At 40.2% G+C, this 24,743-nt stretch overlaps 1 protein-coding gene across 1 annotated transcript in view; it reads right to left on the bottom strand.

The window, feature by feature from the left end:
* Positions 1 to 24,121, bottom strand: part of nf2a (NF2, moesin-ezrin-radixin like (MERLIN) tumor suppressor a) — a 33,797-nt gene extending 9,676 nt beyond the window's left edge. Inside the window, exons 1-12 of the mRNA XM_074639004.1 lie at positions 23,458 to 24,121; positions 20,246 to 20,371; positions 20,015 to 20,137; positions 16,394 to 16,477; positions 8,240 to 8,308; positions 8,035 to 8,117; positions 5,472 to 5,547; positions 4,762 to 4,896; positions 3,691 to 3,765; positions 3,461 to 3,574; positions 2,619 to 2,741; positions 2,006 to 2,223 (exon numbers count right to left, since the gene is read on the bottom strand). Coding sequence (XP_074495105.1) covers positions 2,006 to 2,223; positions 2,619 to 2,741; positions 3,461 to 3,574; positions 3,691 to 3,765; positions 4,762 to 4,896; positions 5,472 to 5,547; positions 8,035 to 8,117; positions 8,240 to 8,308; positions 16,394 to 16,477; positions 20,015 to 20,137; positions 20,246 to 20,371; positions 23,458 to 23,571 — 1,340 coding nt within the window. The 5' untranslated portion in view covers positions 23,572 to 24,121. The remainder of the gene's footprint in view (positions 1 to 2,005; positions 2,224 to 2,618; positions 2,742 to 3,460; positions 3,575 to 3,690; positions 3,766 to 4,761; positions 4,897 to 5,471; positions 5,548 to 8,034; positions 8,118 to 8,239; positions 8,309 to 16,393; positions 16,478 to 20,014; positions 20,138 to 20,245; positions 20,372 to 23,457) is intronic.
* Between the last annotated feature and the right edge of the window lie 622 nt (positions 24,122 to 24,743).

Raw genomic sequence — 24,743 nt, 5'->3', positions numbered from 1 at the left:
ATGCCGTTAATACTTTAATTCACCTCCTAGTCCTTCAAAGGAGACTGAATTATCTAAATTGAATCCAAAATTGAATCCAAAATTATCTCGCATAATCGGTGCGCCGTTACTCGACGAACCAGGAATGTCACTTTGTTATTACCCAGGTGATCAATGTGTCACCCGAGCAGACAATCATTCCTGACTCCATTATTCCACCGTCGAGTTTGCACACAGAGATGTAAGAACGTTATATGCAGGTGATTACATTTCTTTTGATTGTGCTCCTGAACACGCAGCAGTTCCTCGTTGATGTGGGGGAGCGATGTGCCTCGAGGGTTTGAGTGGACGTAGTCATTTACATGTTGAGTGCCACAGGTTTAAATTTCTCTGGTACAGAAAGTGCTCATCCAGAAATTGCAGTTACTGGCAAGTGGTTAATGGTGCCCATTCAAATGATTGCCTTATAAATTGTGAAGTAGAAGCTTCGAAGTGGTATTCTTAGTATCTATGTTTTATTATGATTAGTGGATTGGCATATGTCAGGCTTTACGGATCAAGCATCACTCAAGTCATCTTTTTATCCTTCTGACCTCCAAAGAAATAAAAAAAGGCAACAGCAGATATGATAAGTACTGGATTTGAACCAGTCGAGGATGCAACAGAAAATGACAAAATTGCTTTCTAAGGCACCGATAAACACACTACCAAAAAGTCAGTTTCAGCACCGCGGTGCTTTAATGTGTAGTAAAAGACACTGTTTGATAGGGACTCCCACCATCAATCGATACTGCTGCTAACAATTAACTAGCACAAATTAACTGCAGCACCTCGGAGGACGAGAGCTGCTGAACAAAAGCTTTCTCCCTTCTCCCTCCTGCGTGCAGCAGCGTGGCTGTGGCCGCATGATTACCTGCTGCGGTGCGAGAACAAAGCCTTTAAAATTAAATGATTTTAAACAAGTTAGAAGTTCTTTGATCGAGCAATTAAAATGCAGCTGCGTTACCTAGCTCTACGCCCGCGGCATATCGACTGACTTCTCTTCTGCTGAGCAGACTGAAAATGCAGCGGCGTGTTTGTGCACCTTGACATTAAACAGTACGGTGACTCAAAAACATTTAGGAGGCTTATGAGTTGAGGAAGTTATTTAGGAAGTATGTTTTGATGCTCCTGTAAGACAGCTTCCTCAGTTCAAGGTATTAAAAATATATAAAATGTACCTATTTGTATTTAATACTCTTATCAACATGGGAGTGGGCAAATATGCTTGCTTTATGCAAATGTATGTATATACTTATTATTGGAAATCAATTAACAACATAAAACAATGACAAATATTGTCCAGAAACCCTCACAGGTACTACATTTAGCATAAAAAATATGCTCAAATCATAACATGGCAAACTGCAGCCCAACAGGCAACAACAGCTGTCAGTGTGTCAGTGTGCTGACTTGACTATGACTTGCCCCAAACTGCATGTGATTATCATAAAGTGGGAATGTCTGTAAAGAGGAGACTCGTGGGTACCCATAGAACCCTTTTTCACTAACATATCTTGAGGTCAGAGGTCAAGGGACCCCTTTGAAAAAGGCCATGCCAGTTTTCTCTCGCCAAAATTTAGCATAAGTTTGGAGCGTTATTTTGCCTCCTTTGCGACCAGCTAGTATGACATGGATGGTACCAATGGATTCCTTAGGTTTTATAGTTTCATATAGCTAGCTTTTAAACTGAGCCCGCTAAAACCTAAAAATTGTGTTAATGCGTTAAAGACATTAGCGGCGTTAAAACAAATTTGCGTTAACGCGCTATCATCGACTCAACTTTGACAGCCCTAAAAAAACAACTCTTGGAAAGTGAGTAAAAGTGAGGAAAAGTTATTTTAGGATCTAAAAAAACTATGCATGTTGTGCCTGTGCGTGTGCAACGGACACAAAGAAAGATAATTTGTGTACGAGACACACAGAGAGCCACATAACAGCCAAAGCTGGATCGAAATCATCCACTTCTTCCTCCTCCTCTGCCCACCTCCTTTCCGATTCGTCGGCCATCTTGAGGGCCAGCATCTCTGCCTCCAGCATCTTCTGCTCCATGAGCCGCCGCTCCTCCTGGCCACGGATGGCGGTCACTTTGATGCGCTGCATCTCCGACTCGGCCTCGGCAGCTTTCTGGGCCAGCAGCTTAGCCTCCTCCTCCGCGATCTGGGCCTTTTCAGCCAGCAGGTCCGCCGTCTGCTCCGAACGCAGCTGGAGAGGAGTGAGAGGAGGAGGAGGAGGAGGAATGGGGAAAGGGGAAAAGAAAAGTTGAAAATGGGAGAAGGGAGATGGGGAAATGGAGCAAAGAAAGAGAGAGAGTGAAATATGAGTGGACAAAGAGAGGAGGGAATGAGAAAGAGGGGTGTAGAGTTAGGGATGAGGATGAGTACAGAAGGAGGGAGGTTGATGGAGGGTAAAGAGGTGACAGTGAGACACAATAAAGGGGAAGAATGAGTAAATGACTTGAAAAACTGTGAGGAAGTGAAGTGAGGATGGTGTGAGAGGAGCTCAATTTGACAAAATACTTTCTTCTGAAACTTGGCGTATGTGTGATATAACCGACAAAATGGTGGATTTTGGATTAAGCCAGCTCAATTGAATCTCACCAGCGCGTCGTTGGCCATGTGAGCCTCGTCCTGCACCTGAATCAGCCTCCTTTTCAGCTCGTCCCTGGCTCTCTCTGCCTCCTCCCGCAGCTGCTTCTCCCTTTGCAGACGCTGCCTCTCTACCTGAATGACAGACAGGTGGAGTGAGAAAAATATGGACAAAGAAAGAAAGAAAGAAACAGAACAAAAAACAGATGGAAATATGGATGAAAATACAATGGGCAAAGCGCAACTTGGATCAAATGGAAAAAAAATCACAAAGAAAGTGCACCTGATGGATCAACAACATCATACCACAGAGGGGGAAAAAACATCAGGGCACTCTGTTTTGTTGTAAATACATAAAGTTTAAAAGGTAACTTTTATGTATTAACAAAGCAGATGGAACTTGGAACAGATGTGAACAATTACAGTCAACACGTCGAAGACATATACTGTTTAAATGTCAAATAACATGAGAGTGATTGGACAGAATGCATTTGTATCACTAAGTGTGTTTCCATCCACCTGTTTGTATGTGCATTTTCAATTTTAGGAGAAAGAGCCTGAGTGAAAATTCGCTGTCAAAATACTGTGAAAATTACGCAATTACATCATCTTGTTGCGGCCTCTTCTTCTGCAATGGTATAATGGCACCGCACTGCAGAAGTAGCACCATTAACTGTTTATCTCGATGTGTCCAAATCACAATATTTTGCATACCAGTAGAGGATGGAAACATGCTACCATTTGATTTTGTTGTTGATTTTCTGGTTGAAATTTGCACTACATTTGGATGGAAACCTGGCTATTGACAAGTTCAACGCCATCTCCTCTTATTTGTTTCTCCTCTATCAACGTACCTGTTTTCTGGCCCTCTCCTCCCTGGCCTGAGACCTCATCTGCTGTACTTCAAGTGAGTCGACCCGCCGACGGCGGATAAACAGGTCATGGTTCCCGATACACAACTGGAGGATCTGCATAAGAGAAACAAACCAAGAATGGGTGCTACATGTATTTACAATTATATGATATGTGCATCTCAACTTCACTATGAGAAATGGTGAACTTCTACCATCTCAGCTGAACTCACCAACTTGTTGACTCTTAGCCGTGAAGAGTTGAACTTGAAAACATTGGTTTTCTTGTCCAGAGGTCTGATGGTGAACTAAACATTAAGGAGACAAGAACACCAGAATTTTCATCAAACCACAAAAAAGAAATACACATGTCGGGTCACAATATTCATAAAAAAACTAGGGCTGTCAATTGATTAAAATATGTATTTGCGATTAATCGCATGATGTTCCTTAGTTAACTGTGATTAATCACAAATTAATCGCACATTTTTTATTTATTATTTATATATTTTAAAGGGAGATTAGTCAAGTATGTAATACTCTTATCAACATGGGAGTGGGCAAATTTGCTTGCTTTATGCAAATGTATGTCGATATTTATTATTGGAAATCAATTAACAACACAAAACAATGACAAATACTGTCCAGAAACCCTCACAGGTACTGCATTTAGCATGAAAAAACATGCTCAAATCATAACATGGCAAACTCAAGCCCAACAGGCAACAACAGCTGTCAGTGTGTCAGTGTGCTGACTTGACTATGACTTGCCCCAAACTGATAAAGTGGGCATATCTGTAAAGGGGAGACTTGTGGGTACCCATAGAACCCATTTTCATTAACATATCTTGAAGTCAGAGGTCAAGGGACCCCTTTGAAATTGGCCATGACAGTTTTTCCTCGCCAAAATTGAGTGCAAGTTTGGTGTGCTATTTAGCCTCCTTCATGCCAAGCTAGTATGACATGGATGGTACCAATGGATTCCTTTAGTTTTCTAGTTTCATATGATGCCAGTATCACCTAGCACTCTAGATTTTAAAGTCTGCTACAACCTCCGAAAGATTGAATAGCGGCTGGGCCCGATGGCAGCCCGTCTGATTTTAAAAATCGCAAGGTCCATTAATGCGTTTAAGAAATTAGTGGTGTTAAAACGAATTTGCATTAGCTTGTTATTATCATGTTAACTTTGACAGCCCTAATTTCTTTAAATTAAATTTGAAAATCATGACCCATCCCTTATATACAGTAGAAGTAGTACTGTCCCACCAATCTTCATCATGAAGAACAAAAGCAGATTGTCTCACCTCCTTGTCGCTGTAGGAGATGTTGCGGATCTCATTCCAAGGGAAGGAGCACTTGGGTGTCAGCCTGTTGTCCGGCTCGTAGATGTGCAGACCCAGGGCGTCCACTCCCAGAAGAAGATCTGTTCCCTTTTTATTCTAAAGCACATACAGCAGAGTAAACAAAGCTTTTCTTCTACCCGTCTGTTAAGGGACACTAGTGAGCAGTCGTGGGATCATCCTTACAGCCAACATTTATTCCTACTTGCATTTGACATTGTGTCATTGTGGTGGCTCTGCTTGCCAAAACTATTTGTTAGAGTTGAGCTGAACAACGCCAGTTACGGGGTGTATATACGCAGTCTGGGCTCGTTTAAGTAAAAGTGAAGTGAATTACTTAAGCTGAAGTTGACTTGCTGGTGGTATTTTAAAAATGTCTTGGCCTTTTAAAGAATGCACTATTCAAGGCCAGAGCGCTCTGTTTGTTGAGAGTTTCTTTTCGTTATGACTCACCTGGAAAAGATCCCATAAACCACCAAAACATACACATTTGTATAAAAAAAAAAAATGCTCAAGATTTAAATAATACATTCAACTAAGGGACAATTTAGAACAGCAGAGTCAGACTGCTATTCCCCCACTTCATTTCGTAGCAGCACAGTGAAATTGACATGCCTCCTAATCTCCCATATTGGCTCCATTTGTAAAGATATAGCTAAGCAGCATTGACTCACCCTGATTAAAAAGTAATTGACGCCATACATGTCCAGGTCCTGAGCTATTTTTAAATACTCCATCTCAGCTTCATCCCTGGTTCAAAGACAGACAGAGAGAGAAAGAGATTGAGAGGGATCCAAGGGAATTGGAGAAGAGAGGGAGGGAATGGGGGGAGGAGAGGAGAGGAGAGGAGGTGCACAAGTGGAGAGAAAAAGGAGATCAGACCTTGTTTCCTCTGCTTTTGTGTGTAGCATCTGTCACGTTGTGTGATCTATAAAAACTCCGCCACATAGCTCTTGCGAGGGTGAAAACATAAGCACAGTGCTGACACGAAACACAACTATGATTCGCCAACAGGCTTTAGAGGTCATGCTTGATGGAAAAGAAGACTTATTCTGATGCCTCCGAGACTCTTAATACTGAGACAGACAAACCAAACTCTGTTTCTTCCTCTCTTTCTGCAGCCTGGTTGGCAGATCTGTTGTGATTTCAGGGTCAACTCAGCAAAAAAAAAAGAAAGTGAAAAAAAGAGCATTAGCATACTTTGATGGTTGAGGGAAAAAATCAGGGCATGCTTCCGCCTCAACTTTTAATAAGTTGCTGTTTGATATGGGTGGTGGGAAATTGATGATTTAAGCCTCATCAAAGTTTAAACAGGCACGATAGCATTATGCCAAGTAAACAAATCTTAACTAGGTTGGAGTCTTGGAGTTCGGAGTGGGTCGGAGGAAATTTTAATGCTAATGTTTGATTAATGCTGTGGAAATGTAAAGCATGGGAGTTGTGCTCTATGAAAAAGAACACACAGATGCTCAGAGCAAGTAAGTCAGTTACTCTGATGTTGTGCTGACATCAGTTTGAAAACCTATTTCTTATCAAGTTAGAAAAGAATATGAGCCAAAAGAAATTAGGGATGCACCGATACCGATATCGGGCCGATACTGACTCAAATATCTGGATCAGGTATTGTAAATTCTATGCTATACTGCAACACATTATATACTGGAATTTCAACTAGCAGCTACAGGCGTGGCTTTGGTGTGTGTGACGACACGGAGAGGCGACTGTTCGTTCTAAACAACAGTGGCGGCTCCTGAAGAGGTTAGCGTAACTGCTGCAATAGCATCAGTTCTATCAGAACGGGTTCTTCATTGAAAAAAAGGCTTTTCTCCGTGGAAAAGATGTTTTCGCTCTTCTCCCGAGCGAGAGAGTTTGATTGACAGATGGTTCATCCAATCACCTGCCAAGTATTTTTTTGAAAGCGCCTGCCCTTTTCCAAATAGTTTCCAATGACGGATGGTTCTGTGTAACAAACCATCTGGTGCGTCAGGTCAGCGTCCAAGCGGACGTTTGTGCCAAATTTGATGAAATTCCCTCCAGGCGTTACAGAGATATCGCGTTCACGAGAATGGGACATACGGACAGACAGACAAACCCGAAAACATTGTGCCTCCGGCCACAGCTGTCGCCGGACACTATATGAAAAGTTAAGGGATCAGCAAAATTATTGGAATTTATCTTGAGGGGGACATGAATGTTTGTACCACATTTCATGATAATCCATCCAACAGTTGTTGAGACATTTCACTCTAAATAAAACCTTGTGGTGGCGTGGGAGGAATATGGGATAAATGTTCTTGGAATCATGAACATATGTACCAAATGTCATGACAAGCCATCCAGAAGTTGTTGAGATATTTGGGTCTGGACCAAAGTGGTGGACTGAACGAAAAAAAATCAGGTTTGTATTTCTCAAAAGCAAAGTATCTCAAGAAGAGAAAAAAAGTATTGTTTGGAAATGATACCACAACTCAGGTTCTGTATCCACACTAGTATTAACGATATCAGCCCTAGTGAAGGCCGGTGACTTCCCTCCTGTGCCCCCCGTTACCCTGCATCACTTACAAAACAATTAAAATGCTAGAGGTGTGAGGATCACCAACTCCCCTCTCTCTGCTGGGGTTGAAAGGGTTATTGATCAGCACCGGTGAGTCAATTATCACTTTTCCAAAGTGCTGAGGTTCAGTTTGCCGGCTTTTAGAACTCACCTCCAGCCCAAAACTCCCCCACCCACGGGAGTTTTTAAGACTCTCCACATCCCTCACACTCGCTCCCAGTCGATTTTCAACTTTAGTGGTGGGGCAAAGAGCAACAACAGGACTGATTTCATTCTTGTGTCATTTTAGATTTATGAGAGCAATTACAGCAACATCATTTTTAAAATCCCCTTCACTATGATGCATTTGCTCCTCACTAAACGATTCTCTTTTGGAAAAATAGCTACAAGAATTGTGTTTCTCTTGTGAAAATACATATAATTACACTCAATTGATGAGTTGTGGTAAGCTTTGCCATTTGGTGCATTTTGTTGGTATAATGTGGATCCATCACGTCCCTACAGAAACAACTTTTATGCGAGTCTTTTTGCATTTTGCCAAAATTGGACTTCAGTTTTGCATAAAACATTTCTTGCGGAACAAAGTTTTAAGCTCATCCTATGTGAACTTACTGTAAAATTGAAATTTGCTAATGACTGTGGAACTTCACAGTGATGCAGTAGTTTAATGCAGCACTTTTTACCTCGTCCGGCCCCTGTGCTCTGCGTAACACGCTGTGATCCTCTCCTCCCACATTTCTGCAGTCATCTGGTACAAGTTAATCACCTGAAATGGGGAGAAAATACATACTGGATCATAATGCCGATACAAGCATAGGCCTATAATAAGACTAATATCTAAACATCTTCACTCATTAATGACAAAGAGTAAACCCAGCTGTCACTCACCCTCTTTGGAAGCAGTTCCTCCTCAGCCAAGAAGCCAGGTTTGTGAACATTGGGGTCGTAGTCTCCGTACTGCAAAATGGAGCAAAAGTGCCAAAAGGATTAAAATCACTCCAAACTAATTGCCGCTACCCTCCTTCCCTACAATAAGAGGCCAGACTATGCTTCCCCTGGGAGCTGTTCACAAGATGAAACTACAGTGCCTGTAAGAAAAGGGTCTCTTGGAGAATGAATGGAGGCTGGTCTGCCATCAGGTCATTAATGTGCACCGCACACGCGGTGGCCCAGTTGTTTGGAGACGGTGTAAATGATGCTATTAGAGATATCTCCTAGAGAACTGAGACTGATCACTTATCATCACAGAGCCGGGGTACAAATTATATCACGCGTGTTTGAGGGGAGATATGGATGGATTAGGCATGACGGAGTGGCGATGGGGGATTTCCTTTGGGCTGCTGTAAAACTGGTGGAAGGATATGAATTATACATGTTTAAAAAGTGGGCTATGACTGTAGATTTATGTAAGTAGGTTAACTTAAATGTTTACCTACTGTATATATGTGCATGCTGTGTGCTCTGTGCACGTTTTTTCAAATACCGTTATCAAATCCAGTTGTGTCTTTTCTTGGCATTGTGATTATTGTTATTTTGTTGTTAAATTATTGGTTGAAATGACCTCATTGAGGTACAAAATCTTTATATATTTATAAGCCTTTTGCATTTTTCCCAAGCCGGGTTTATGCTCGCCGTAGTGTCCCTGGTGCGAGGGTGCGCGAGCCAAAAATGGTCATGCACCTCTGAATGTTTGTAACTAGGCGCCCCCTGTGTGTGCGGGGCTTTTCAGATATTACTGCCAAAATAAGATAAAAGTAAGAGAAGTAAAATAATGAATTAGAAAGATGGTTAATTCATTTTTAAATGCTTGAAAAGCAGGAGATCTTAGAACTCTACATTTGAGTAAATCCTTTGCCAGCCTAATCAAATTGTTTAGAGGATATTAAACCTTTCAACCTTTGTTTCATTATAACACATTTAATACTCGACTCCTTTCTTTACAGTGATTGTCTAAAGATGATAAAGTATGTTCAAGAATATGAGATATGAGTTTACAGTTCATTACAATTCCTCCTCCGCATTGAGGAGTTTGGTTTATGGCGTTTTGCCGGTCACACTCATTGACTTCTTTCTTCTTCACAGAACACTTTGTTTTTTTATGCCCTTTGGCATTTCGGAGAATACTGCAATGAACTACACATTGAGCATAAACGCCATCGTGCGTGCTCGTAGCTGAAGCACCATCTGTGGAGGCTTGCACCATGGGTCCCTTGCGCCAGTATAAACAAAGCTTTAGAGCACTGAGGTATTAAAGACACACGTGTCAAAACCAGACAAATATAGTAATTATTATTGTGAAAGTCTAACTTTATCAAAGAGTTTTCACCTTTTAGGCCTAACTGCAAATGCCCCCACCCCAAATCGGCTCATGCTGTTTGTGTGAGATTCACATGACATCAAGAGTAAGTGAATCTTTTTGGAAAACAGTTTTGAGGGCACCCTCAAAAAGTGCTTAAACTCAAGAGTGAAAGCACCAAAGTTAGCAAAGTGACTGTTGAATCTGGTTCAAAATGATGGCTTTTAGGAGAAGCCTTTGTCTTTGACTTTGAGGGGTTGACACCAAAAAGTGGTACCGTGGATTTCTCCCTCTGACTATTCCACTTTTTGGTTGTACCTTGGTGGAAAACAGGAAGTCTAGAAAGAATCGTTCCCTATTTGATTCTGAGCCTGACACCGAAAAGTAAAAAAAGGTTTCAGAAAGTGAAAAAGCCTTCTGCTGCTGCTCAAGTGTCATTGTAATTGCACTCAAAATGTCATTGCTGTGTCACCTTCAGTTGGCCGGCTACCAGAAGGAGCAGAAAAATATACACAACAAAGAGATTGTCTCAGAAAAAAAGGGAGGGGAATGAAACCAAAACCACTTATTTTGAAGTTATATGACGTTGTGTTTGGAAGAATAAACACCATCAAGTGCTTAAACGTTGACAAATGCAATTTAGAGCAAACTGATTGTACTTTTTAATGGTGGACTTTTTGCTAATGTGCTCGTAATAAATTAGAAGCTTTTGTCCATTTGTGTGGCTCTAATTAACTTATTCCATATGTCGTTTTGTTAGTTTTATTATGAGGTTTAATTGGATTTCATTTCTCTGCACTTCAGTCTGAAAATAGTACAGACCTGAATATAATAAGCTCAACACACAGACTGGAAATCCTGGAACAGCGGTGCAGTGGCTAAGAGAGAGGAGAAGCCGAGAGCCATTTAATTAGATCCTTAAGTTTCCCTTCCTCGACGCTTCTACACCCTCAGTTCCTCACCTGTTTGTTTGTAACTGCCACATAATTGATGATATATAGACGTATAGAGGTATTATGGCACCGACTGGGCATCAGCTCAGGCATTTTGACAGTGACGGTGCTCTCGGATGCTTTGTGATTACACACCTTTCTTCCAATTATTTCAGACAGCCCCAAACTAACAGCAACAATCAATTCTCAAAGGACAGCTAAGTGTCAATATATTCACTCAACAATTATCACCAGCGGCACAACAGTGACCACTGACTGATGGATATATTCTGTTCGATGGAGCCCTTTTCTAAATTTAGGAATTGTATTTCTCACACAGTCCAGTTCTCTGAAGAAAATCCATTTACAGTCCGATAGTGAGAAATACAGGTTTCAGCATTTATTGTTGTGTAGACAGACACAATGGGACTTTTTCTTTTTTAGCTTAGGCTACTTCCATAGATGGCTATAAAGCTAAATTAAATCTATGTTTGCTGTGCAATTAAATGCTGTTTGTATCTGATGTTTTTAGCCATGAAGCCATCTTCCTTTTCCTCTAGCACCACCATGGTTTTAAGGGAAATGACTTAACAAATATTGGATGGATTGCCATGAAATTTGGTATACCCATTCATATCCCCCTAAGGATGAATTGTAATCATTTTGGTTATCCCTTTATTTTCATCTAGTGCCATTATCAGGTCAATATTCCCAGTTGTCCAATACTTTTTGGTTTATGCCTAAATACCTGCAGAACTAATACTTTTATGTTTAGTGCTAATTACCAAAAGTCTGCAAGGTAACACACTAAGATGCATTGTGGACATTATACCTGCTTAAAATCAGCATGTTGGCATTGTTAGGACTGGGTTTGGATCGTTTAAAAATGATGGAACCAATAACAGTACCCTTAAAGTGATACGATACCAATGGAGTATTTCATTTGATACCATATTTGTCTACTTCATTCGATACCCATCATGTGAATGGAAGGAGTCAGTTGCGGAAAAAACCCCACCACCCCCGCATTTCTTTTTATCAAACGCCACAGGTGTGCAGTATAGCCATACTTTCCAACATTTTGGTGACATCTCGGCATGCTGAAATGCCAACTCTAACTAACACTAACATGACAAAAAGAAATCGCCTGTTTAATTTATTTCCCTTCTCAGTTACACTACATACCAACAAATTGTGACTGAACTGACATGTCTCTCCAGCTAGCAGTAAACATTATCTATATCGTTTTCCTTACATCTCCGTGTCTCATTGTCCCTCATGGTAATGCTGGCTCCCCCTAAGCTGTGGTGGGTATCAATATAACAGTATGTCAGTTGAGTCTGATGAGCGAAGGAAGATTTATATAATCTCAAGGCAAAGCTGACAAATTCCACGAGAATTAAATAGCATATTGTACAGATTGAAACTGAAAAGTGAAACTCTGTTAAGCTCTTTGCTGTTTACACAGATTGGAAAATATATCTCATATATCATATCTGAGTCTGTGAGGTGAAAAAACAGAAAAAACAGATTGGGATGCAGCTACAGAGTAAACATACTGTAGCCTGAAGGCTGCCTCATTCCATTTTCACAAACTTAGTCTAAGTATAAGTCTTGTTGAAGCCACCTGTAAACACTAATTCCCAGTCCGTTCCTATTATTGTCATGTCCCTCCCCACTCAGCTGGACACGCACTTCCACGACCCTAAGTGGCGTTGTGGCCGAGGGAGCTGACTCCTTATTCAACCTCCATACCAGAGTGACTCCCTCTGCATTTTTCCAGAGTGGCTGTTTCTTGAAACTCCCTGTCAACACCTCCTTGAAGCACTGCACCCACTCAGAATACAAAGCAGGAGGCACTGAAACCTCTGCAGACCCACCGAGGCTCAACTGTTGGCTCACCGAGCGTTCACATACAAATACCCACAGAAAAGTGATTGTGGTTGTTAACTCTGATGACTTAGAACATTTTCTACATTACCAAAGGGTTTTTTCTCACCTCTTGGGAATGTTGTTTATTTGCTGTCTTAGAGAGGATTAATGTGAAATCTGTTAAACATTAAAAAAAAGTTGCGTTCATCAAGCATTACTTTTAAAAACACCCATTTTCCAGCAGGACAACGACTTTAAAACAGTGCAAGCTGTGATTAAAGGAACGGTGTGTAACATTTCGGGGGATCTATTAACAGAAATGGAATATAATATTCATAACTATGTTTTCATTAGTGTATAATCACCTGAAACAAAAAATTGTTGTGTTTTCGTTAGCTTTAAAGGAGTCCTTCATATCTACATAGGGAGGGGGTCCTTTTTACGGAGTCCGCCATGGTGCTCCGCCATGTTTCTACTGTAGCCCAGAATGGACAAACCAAACACTGGATCTAGAGAGAGCCTTTTGTATTTCTACGTTACTTGAAGGCCACCGTAGTTCTCCAACATGCTTGTGAAAATGGCCCCTGAGCTAGGAGAACGGCGTTACCACGGCTTTGCACTCAGCGGATCACGTTACCGCAGTCTTGGAAAGGGAGGATTGAGCAGAGGGGTACTCAGTTGGTTGCATTCTGCAAACACACCACTAGATGCCGCCAAATCCCACACACTGTCCCTTTAAGGTAAAAGGTGGACATACCAAATTTTGACATCAAGTAATAACTTTTTGCCTTAAAAATACAGCTGAATCTATTAGTTGAATAACCATTAGTCGATTGACAGAAAATTAAATGGTAACTATTTTGATAATCGATTGATCGGTCATTTTTTGAGCAAAAATGCCAAACATTCCCCAGTTACAGCTTCTCAAATGTGCTGGTTTCTTGCTTAACTTTAACTTTTGCAATCTTAAACTGAATATTTTTGGGTTTTGGACTGCTGGCGGACATTTGAAGATGTCACCTTGGTCTTTATGAAATTGCGATATGCATTTTTTCTTTCTTTTCAGACATTTTATAATCTAAACAATCAATTGATTAATCAAGAAACTAATCGGCAGATGAATCTATGAATATGACTGATAGTTGCTCTAAAAAACATTAACACATTTCAGAAATATAATGTGTGTTTTAGTGTTCAATACAATAGGAAAACAATAATTATGATGGATTATAATAAATTATAGATGATTACAAATTGTAGACTTAACGCCGTACATAATTATGTATTTTTTCAAATGAGTAATGAAACAATATTACTTCCTCTGGTGGACTGAGATCTTGGAATCTCGTGTTCGAGGTGAAATAATTGTAAAGAAGTCAGTTGGAGCATTAAAGCACACACAAATTCCCCCAGTATCTCTAATTTCTATTATCCCCTCTGTTCATGCACTCTCTCTAACTCATAGGTAATGCAGCTTTTATGGCTTCCTATACAGTTTGTTATGAATTATACACCACTTTTTGCTCCCACTGGAAACTGACTACGCACCGAGATTATGTGTGCGACTGTGCGTACCTGAACAGAGTTATGAATCACACAATTTGAAAAAAATCTTTTAAGCATTAATGCTGTCTTGGAATACGCCTTTACTCTTTTTTATTGCTACCTTCAGGCTGGCATAATCATGATTAAAGATGAGCGAAGGTAACAAAGTAGATCCCACTGTGTGATATACTCAACTTCACGGCACAAAAACACCGCCTGATGAGAGAAAGAGAAGGGAAAAGTCTGCCAACAACCTTTCAACAGCTGCACTGCTAAACAAGTACCTGTCTCCCCTTTACAACGCCAATTTACTCACATTGGCTCTAATCAAAGTGGACTGCTGATTAAATGAAAACAGATTGTGGCTCCATATTTTGTGCTCTTTCCAGATCGAGGGCGCTGACAGAGCACAAGTCTCAAGCTCATTTGCTGATTTTTCTTCATCCGCACAGTCTCTTTTAACCTAGGCCTGTTAAATTAGCATGGGGAAGGCGAGTCTCGGAGGGCTCTTTGCCAAACCTTTGAGGTAGAGCTCCGGTCTCACTGGACCCTGTCCGCCTGTCAGAAAGCTGCACCTCACTCTCCTTATCTTTTTTTCTGGGGGATTTCAGAGAGATGGGATCCTTCAACCAAAACGGCTGAGATCGCTGGAGGTTTATTAAGGGAACTTTTTCCTGTGGAGTGATTTCCATAGACTTCAGGTAACTTGGTGTTTGATCCTCAACCAATAAATAAATGACGACTTTTATACGGCGTGCTTTCATACAAGATAATGCAGTTTAGGGCTGTCCTCGACCAAAGACATTCTTCGCCGACTAACACTCTAATGATTCTGTCGACTAATGGATTAGTTGATTGGATCCCAATGCATCTGTCTTTTTAAAAAGCACTAATAACAGAAAAAGATGATATCAAGTCATCAGGAACAAATTCATCGACAAAGTCATGAAAAATTGGAACGATAGAATAAAGCACCTGTGAGATGATATAACAAAAAGTATACCTCTAGGGTCTGTGGTGTCCCAGGTTGGTAGGATGAGAGTTAAACTTCATCAGTGGCAAGAATGTACTGTAGATGTAATCCTGAGGTCACCAAACTAGACACGCTCCACTATCTGGCTGCTGTATTCTCACTTTAATTAAATGGGATTGTGGTGATTTTATTTATTTGAGGTGTTCTGCTACCTGCAGATCCGCTGGGAGGCTGCTTTAACAAGTAATGCGCTGCTTTAGTAGAGGTGTTTGTTCTGCATTTTAGAGCAGTTACTTAAAAGACTATTTCCAGAGCACCTGGGGTTTAAAAAAATCAATACCGAACCTAGCCGGTGAAGAAACTTTAGGTGTAATGTGTGCACCTCTGGTCCTTATCAGGACTCAGACAGCAGAGTTGTGGATCAATTGTGGGTGATTCATGTCTTATTTTTTCGGGGGAGAAACCAGATATGAGAAGATTACAAAAGTCAAGCCAGCTGATGATAAAACTTACAGTCTCTCTGCACTGAGAGAAAGAGCTGCACTATAGTAATATACTATTTTATCAGATGAACAAACAAATGCATGAAAGTATTGTGCGCGTTATGAATTCATGTGAAGCACCGCAGGTTATAAACAGATTTTTCTTTTGTTTTGATTTTTTACAGATTCTGTTTGAATAGATATTCATCTACAGCCACAAAGAAATCACTACCCGAGATGTAAGGAGGGTAAACCGGGTGAGGACAGTTCCAAATAAACACATTTCCTCAATGGGCCTGAAAACCTGACTGAAAATTGATGCGTCTACACTGTTTTTCTTTAAGACTTCTTTAGCGCAGTTACAGAAAGCACCCTGTTATAAACAGGGCCGGCTCTAGCCCTTTTGGTGCCCTTGGTAAAATTCGGATTGGGTGCCCCCCTCCCCCCATAAATAACTGTATTTACTATAATATAAATAAACAATTAGTCCCTGATATTGTTGTGTTAAAAGTGTTTAGTCAGTTTCACTACAATTTACACTTTTATTAACAAATAAGTGCGGCCGGGCAGATGAAAAAGTGTGAGAAAGAGAGGTACAGGGGTGATAAGTGTATTTCTTTCTTTATCTATTTATTTATTTATTCATTTGTTACCTCAATGCAGAAAATGAGGAAGAGAGTCTTTTCAGAGCGACCAGCGCCCCCCAGAAGGTGGCGCCCTAGGCGACTGCCTATATGGCTTATGCCTTAAGCCGGCCTTGACTGAAAATGATTCACAGCTGTTAGCACCTAATCAGACCAATAATTTAAAAAATATGTTTGAGGAGGAGGAGGAGAAGTTGTCATGCAAATGTTAACATAGAGATAAATAAACCATAAAAGAATATGTATAAGAACGGATGGATGGATGGATGTTCTGATCTTGCTTAAAAATAGCACTAACCTTGGCATGGACAGCGTAGGAGGCCAGCAGCACAGAGGCCTCCGGTGGACAGTGAATCTCCTCCTCCAGGATCTTGTTCTTCACCTGAGGAGTTACCAAATATAATCAGCTTTGAGGCACTATTAATTTTTTTCTATGCATATATCCACCTTAATAACACAGCTGTCTTCACTCCACCTAACACAAAAAATGGATTCAGAACTACCCATGCAGATAATGTATGTTCTGTGCCATTTAGTTGTTTGTTAAATAAGTGGAGAGGCTTTTCACTGTTAAATGTTGTAACAGCGCTGAAGACGTATCCAGTGAGGCTGGGGTTTTGGGAGAAAACTATCATCTATCATATAAATCAGGACATTTGTCTGCAGTTTGAGTATTACATCTCCTTTATATTAATTTCCACAAGAGGAACAAAATGATTTGTGTGAGATGAAGGACCTGAATCAGATTGACAGATGATTGTACATGACTCAAACACGATGAAAAAAGACTTGATACCTTAGAGAGAAGACGTGGCAGTGCAGGGTGAAACACAACTTTCTGACAACTGTGCTTTTGACAGCCAGAACTTTATTCCCTTAATTCCACACACAAATACAGGAAACAGCTAAAACAGTGTTCAGTAGAAACAAAATCAAGTTATTATGTGCTGCAAAGAGAGTAAATAAACTCCCAGCTACCACTGCTACAGTTCACTGGTACTTGCTCATTTTATAGAGGTCTGGAAACAGGACAAACAGTGTCAAATAAATATTGTAAGAGTCAAGTATCATAGCCACATGGGGACTTATTAGACGCCGAACCAGGAACTATACCAAGCCAACATTATTTCATGTGATCATTAAGCTGCTCTGAGAATATCTGCTTGGGAGTCGGTAGAGTATAATGACACGACAGAAATGTGCGAGTCCTCCAAATCATAATTAGAGAGCGCCGCCCATTTTTATGATTCATCTTTTTTTTGTGCCTACAGCTATATTCTATGTGTGTGAATACACTCCACTGAATAAAAGGGACAAATTCAAGGTTTAGGTCTCCAGTTTATAGCCCAGGGAAAGAGTGTTTGCAAGTGTTGACTTAAAGCTAGAGTCGGTAACTTTAATAACACGATAATAACACGTAAAAGCTAATGTGTTTTAACCCCACTAATATCTTTAACGCAATCTATCGTTCAGAGGTTGTAGAGGGCTCGGTTTTAAAGCTAGAGTGAAGATCCTGGCATCATATTTAACCATATGAAAGCCTAAGAAATCCATTGGTACCAACCATGTCATAGCAGCTTGGCGGGAAGGAGGTTAAAAAAACGCTGCGAACTCAAAACCGTGATCCGTTGCACCCTTAACTGTCAGGATCAGGATACAGTGACAGTTTCAGTTAATATGACAAAAAAGTTATTTGTATTAAAGTTACCGACTGTAGCTTCAACTGTCACGGATCCCAATAATAACATGAATTCTTAAAATGGGTGGCAGTCCCCTTTAACAAGCTCCCTCCTGATTAAAGTGCTACGTCTTGTCCAGGTGTCACTACCCGCGCTCCCTCACCTGTCACACTAATTGAATCACAAACTTGCAAAACTCCATATTGAGCACAAAGCCGGATTGTAAGGTTAGACGGTGCAAACGTTCGTCAGCCGTAGTGGGCAATTTAATGCTTTAAACCTCACCATTTGCCAAAGCCGGTCATGCTGTCTTCTCTTGTTTTGAACTAACAAAGGTGTGGAGCGAGAGGTGACAGCCCTTAATCGCGGCGAGCGCTAAGAGGCTGAGGCTGCAATCTGGTTTACAAATGAGGGGCGATGTTGTTGCGAAGATTGCGGGCCGAGGTGACGGAGACGTGCATGTGTCGCTGAGAGAGGTGTGTGCGTGTGTTTGTATCCGGGTCGGTGATCATTTGTGATAAGCACTAATCCAGCTGTCATGGCTGTGACACTATCTGAGCAGAGGCCTGCTCCCGACATTATGGGAATTAATGAGAGCAAAGTAATAAGGAGACAGGCGGTGCACGGCATTTGTATTCTTCTCCCCTTGTAGCTGTGTACCGTTTTAACTGTTGAGTAATTTGTCAGCTGTAGTGTTTTTTGTTTTTTTTAGCAAGGTTTCCCTCTGAAATAAATAAAATGCTTCAACTATCTCTAAATGGATTAAGGGCACAGAGAGACTTTTTATATGCCTTAAGTAGATAAGTGCCTCTATCCAAATGTTGAGGAACATGAGCGCACTGCTGTCTCAAGCCATATAACTAAACCAGCACAACGGGCTATGAGTGCTATGGAGGATGAGCATCCCATGGAGAATATGTCATTAACTGGGCCAATAACTGAGCCCCTTAAAGCTTAATTGGTAATTGATAAATGTGGCTGGTGGCATTGGATGATGGGAGCACAGTTACAAATCTCATCTCTTGCGGGTAGAATGGTGTGGCAGGCTCCGCAGGAAATCCACCGGAGAGTATTAAGTGGAGAGAAAAGGCTGCGGTAATATGTTGTGCATTGATTCCACATGGCTGCACACAATCAGACCGGGACAATGGAGAGGAAAAAAAGTGTATTACAGAGAGCTCTGCTCGACAACTTGTCAGAAACTCTGTGGATGCGTGCCCCCTGTTGGAGCCGGATCAAAGTAGTGAGGAAGCCGCGGATACAGCGCATCAGCCTGGTGTGCAAGGGTGAAGTGGGTAATTCTAAATTTACAAAGCTTTTTAAGTGTTAAAAGATCTCACACACCTTTTTCTTAAAAAAGCATTAATTTCAACTCATTTAGTTCCTCAGAAAGATGACACCCACTTCTAAGATTTTCTTTTTCTTTTAAAGTCTTGAACACAGCGGCACCCCTCTGGGGAGATTACGATCAAGGAAAGAGAGGTTTTGAAAAAAAATAAAGTGTCTGGCCACTAGCCAGCCATTAGGCAGTAATCCACAGATTCTTCTGAGAGGTATGTTGGATTTCAGGTTTACCTGTAAGCCTGCAGCAATTTCAACTTCGAGAGCAGAAGAGAAACGTGTCAGTCAGAACCTTCTCAGAAGGCCTTTATGGTATGACAGGCACTCTATGAAATAGATAAGACGAAGACACGGTAGGTATTTGAAGAGTATATCCAGAGCCAAAAGAATAATCTGCAGTTAAATAATTTCAAATCTGATTTACCTTGAAATGGAGAAAACAAAACATACATATCCAGCCCGTTCTCATTCCTAGGGCGTCAAATACCGAGGGTGCGTCACAACCGTCGGCGTTCGATACCGCCGCGCAAGGCACCCTTAAGCGCCGGTTTGAGACACACCGGGCGTTCCATTAACTACAATGTAAACCCATCCGCGGCAACTGTGGTGATGTCGTTTAAAGAGCAAAAAGACACACACCGTGCGGGAGGGGAGGTGGATGGGACCAACAAACACAAGGCTTCCATTCAGGAAAATGGTGTTTGTGTCCCGTGCGTTACGCTACAATCAGCTGTTCGTTCGTGCCCCATGTTCACAATGTTCAGTGTCATTTTCACTGCACAAACATAGTAGTTATAATCCCAGCTATGTAGTTTCGTAAACCTAACTATAGTGGTTTTGATGCGAAAAATAAAGTTGCAATATAAGCACAATAAAAAAACAGCAGGTTTACAGGTTACCTGTAGGAAGAAGAGATGCTGTGTGATATCTTGCACTAGCTCCTCCTCGGCATTTTCAGGGTAAAACTTGGCCAGGAAGTACAAAGTGATAGGGTCCTCCTTTGGTATCTCCTGATCCAGAACCTACAACAACAAAGCAAATAAATCAACATTTGCACGGTGGGGTGATGCAGCATTCCCTTTTCATGCTTCATGGCTGTTAAAGACCAGTATAACGTGGGAATCACTTACCTTCTTTTCCATTTTCAGCCAGGCAACTGTGTCCTTGATGTCGTACCGGAGCCCAAAAAACCACGTCTCCCTCAGTCCCAGAGTTCGGCACACAAAGTCAAACAGGTCTTTTCCTTTCCACTTGACCTGAAACACATAAGTGTTTTAGTCTTATACCATTTTCTCAGAAGGGAAAAACAATAAATGCTGAATTACCAGAATTTGTTCATCCTGCAGCATACTAAGAGATTCAAAACAAATGCAGTCTGTTAGAGCTAGATATTGACAGTAAAATTGTGCTGACTGCCCCTATTATAATGTGCATGAATTAGCAAGAGAACAGAAGCACTTAATTCTTCATAGGGTTATGGCTTCAGTAGGCAGAACATTTTTGACATTATTGGGGGAAAGAATCTGTAATAACCTTTCAGCATATTGTAATTCAAGTGCTCTGAGGGAAAACTAGACTTCTGCACCTCATCATGGCTCTGTTTTCAAGCTTTAGAAAATCGAACCCGTGACGGGAGACTTTGGCCAATCACAGGTCATTTCAGAGAGAGAGCTTTCCTATTGGAGGCAGCTGTCAATCACTCCCAAACTCCGATCAAACGGTCAAACTAGGCCGCACTGATCAAATCTGAATCAATATTATGTTACTGTAATGCCTATTTCTCTCCTCAAATGTTTTCAGAAACATCTTATAATGTACTGTAAAATGAGAAAGTGTGCTCCGGCTGGTGTGCTTGGTACATTATTTCCTCAACTGATCTCAACATGGCAGCCGGGTCACAAACTTTCTCATTTTAGATGGATAGAAGAAGATGTTTCTGAAAACATTTGAGGCGAGAAATAGGCATTACAGTAACATAATATTGATTCATAATTGATTAGCGCTGCCTAGTTTGACCGTTTGATCGGAGTTTGCGAGTGATTGACAGCTGCTCAGAGACGGCAAGGCTCCAGCTCGGCTCTGATTGGTTGTTTTCCTCCTTCCTCTTTGAAATCTTGCAGATGTCGGCGCACCGGAGGACACAGAGTCACATGATTTTTTTTTCAGATTACCTGTCTTGTGCACTACTGTCAGGATTTATAAAAATAACTTTTTTTAAATCATATTTGCTCCAATTCTACCCTCTGCAGCTTTAAATATTGACAGCCATTCATACGACGCTGTGTCTACTGAAACCAGACATACTAGCATTTCCATCATAACATCAGGTTCAAAGCAGGGCGCCATACACATTCTCCTCATCCAGCTGAGAGCTATGGGGCGGGCATATCAGACACACGTATCCAATTTAGATAGCTTTCATCTCAAGCCTCTGAGCAAACTCAGGGTGCAAGCTTCTGTAAAGTGCATTCAAGTTTAACATGACAAAACTTGACTGCTAAAAATAAGGAAATCAGCTCCACCATGCAGCGGGGAAAGGGCAAATAGGGCCAAACAAAAAAAAAACTATGTTTGAATAAACATGTTGTCCATATGACCAACACCCGTTAAATGCTATTTACAAAACTCATAATTGATACAATTATCATCCCAGCTCAGAAAATAGAAACCTGCAACTAACTCTATGCCGCTCTGTGTAATTACAAACTGCAACCTTTTGGTGGGGTTCCTCCCCTTTAAATACATGGTGTTGTCTTGCAAGTCGTTTTGATGCCTTTCAGTACGTATATCATCAACCACATCATATGCTGAACCCAGAACACTGCAGGAGAAAGGAGGCCAAAAATACATATTGAAACCAGCATAAATCAGTTTGTTGCAGGATGGTTCTCACAGCATTGCAGCAAGTCCCATACTGCATTGAGCTTTGCCCATTGACTAAAATGTTCATGATTCCATTGCTGCATGAGACAGAGATAAATTATAACAGATAGTATTCTGCAAAATAGACCCTAACAGGCGTTTGTTCATAATTACTTGCTGCCATCTAGTGTTGAAAAGTGAACTCCCATATACTTTATGAGTGACCATCATCACTATTGTTGCCTAGATTAACTCTGTAACTACACGCTAATTCAGTTGTTATTACAGAAAGCATAGAATAAAAGTTGTAGTTGTATTACAATGCATGACAATTGGTAGCCCTAAAAAGTATGAGAACTTAGATGCACTTGTATGTTGTACCTCTATTTAAGAAACTCCAGATTCTTACTATTTATGATATCAATATTTCTCAAATATGTGTTTATATTTATAAGATACTTTCTGGTGAAGGGAATATTCCTGAGCAGTTCAAGACCTATTTGAAAACAAATTCTCGGGTCCATTCTTACTCAACCGTCAATCTCTAGATCTTCATCCTCCTAAATTCCTCACTAGTAGAGGTCAATTTTCGATAAGATTTGGGGGACCAAATTATGGAGTAGCTTTTCACATCTATCAATAAACTGTTCATCTGTCAAATGTTTCAAAAGTCGCTTAAAAGGGTTGTTTAATTGCTGTCTTGTAATTGCTTTTCCCCATGTTTTCCATGTGTCTGTTTTTGATTTTTTCCCACTCACAATGTTGTTTGGTTACGATTACCCAGAAGCATTTATAGATATTTAAATCAATATCCTCCTCACAAATACTAACCATACACTTCCATGCAACACACACACACACATTTGTCTTTTTTGATTTATTTACTGTATTGTTATTGTTGTTATTATATATATCTTGTCCTAATTGTTTTGTTATCACTATTATGTAGTCATATTATTTCTTTATATTAATCTTCAGATAACCCCAGTGTTTTTTTTGCCTCTTCCTGCACTGTATATCATTCATTTATTTATGTTTTGTTAAGTTGTATAGTCTTAAATTGTGCAAAACAAATAAACAAAATAAACAAAGTGGTCAGGAAACCCTTAGTTGAATGAAATTATGCTCAGTTTCTGAGACAAAAACACACACACACATTTGTCTTTTTTGATTTATTTACTGTATTGTTATTGTTGTCATTATATATATATCTTGTCCTAATTGTTTATCACTATTATGTAGTCATATTATTTATTTATATTAATCTTGTCTCTAGGTGGAGGCTTCAGATAAGCCCAGTGGGTTTTTTTGCCTCTACCTGCACTTTATATCATTCATGTATTTATTGTTTTCGTTATGTTGTATAGTCTTAAATCGTGCAAAACAAATAAACAAAATAAACAAAGTGGTCAGGAAACCCTTAGTTGAATGAAATGATGCTCAGTGTCTGAAAAACACATGCATACATACACATACACACCTCGCAGCTGAACTCCATGTCTGACTCCATGGTGCAGATCCTCACGTTGAAGTTTCTGGCTTGTTTTCTCATCAGAGAGTTAAATCCCATTTTGGCTGCAAAGGCACTTGCCATGGCGAATGAATAGCTAATAAACTATAACTATTCACTTAATAAAAGTTCCTACAAACTGAGAGCACTGACTGTCAATGCATTATGTCTTCTCATACTCCATGGTGCAGACAGCAGATGAGTCATTTGCCTGCTTTAGTTATCAAAAGATAAACACACATGTGAATGTGCAGCTTCAGGATAGCTTGTTAACAATGGATAGATGCTTCAAAGTATTAAAGTTTACATTAGATTTGTGTATGTATTTGTAGTTTGTGGTAATTACACGTTAGCTACAAAACAAAAAGTTTACATTTAGTTTAGTTAGCTGCTAACATTAGCTAGGTTAAACTGCCACTAAGTTAGCTCACTAACATTAAGGTTAAATATCCAATATAAGCTTGAAGCTAAAGTTATACATCTCTATACCGTGACTCCGTTTACGTTTTCATCTACGTGTCCGAGAAATAGTCAATCCAATACATCCCCTCTGGACAGTTCAAAGCACTTTAAGCTGCTGCATAGAAACTCTGCTGGAAGTGAAGAGCTCCTGAAGCTAACTGCTGCTAATGGTAACATCCTAGAAGCAATGCTGCGTTCAAGCACCATCCACAATGTTGTAATAACGTTGTAGTGCACATTATTACATTTAAATACTGAAGATTAGTTTATTTGGAGCAGACATTATTTTTTTGAGATTAAACTACTGTATCCAGGTTAACAATAATGATTAAAAAAAAACGTTTTATTTTATTATTATATTGTTGTTGTTTTTTTTGTTTTTTTTTATTGTGTTATTAAGTGATTACAAAACAAGTGAAGACATGTGCAGGGATATATATACAAAAAAAGACCAACATATATTATACAGAGAAAGACAAATAACAAAGTACACAAACAAAACAAGGGGATAAAAAAGGTTGAAGTGTGTGTGTGTGTGTGTGTGTGTGTGTGTGTGTGTGATGTGGATAATGGGTGTGTGTTTGGCATTGAATGAGGTTAGATGGTCATATATGACATATATCTACTCTTGAACACATATACTGTACACATGCACACATCTACACACACACACACATACAGATATCGTTCATTTTATGTGTAGAGCACGGGGGGAACAAAAACAAAACAAAAAGAAAATAAATGAGTAATATATATATATATAATACAGTATATACACATACACATATATATTA

This window comes from Sebastes fasciatus, chromosome 6 (genome assembly GCF_043250625.1).
Source record: "Sebastes fasciatus isolate fSebFas1 chromosome 6, fSebFas1.pri, whole genome shotgun sequence".
NCBI lineage: Eukaryota > Metazoa > Chordata > Actinopteri > Perciformes > Sebastidae > Sebastes > Sebastes fasciatus.
The sequence above is the reverse complement of the archived record's forward strand: the minus strand, read 5'-3'. Positions and strand labels throughout refer to the sequence as shown.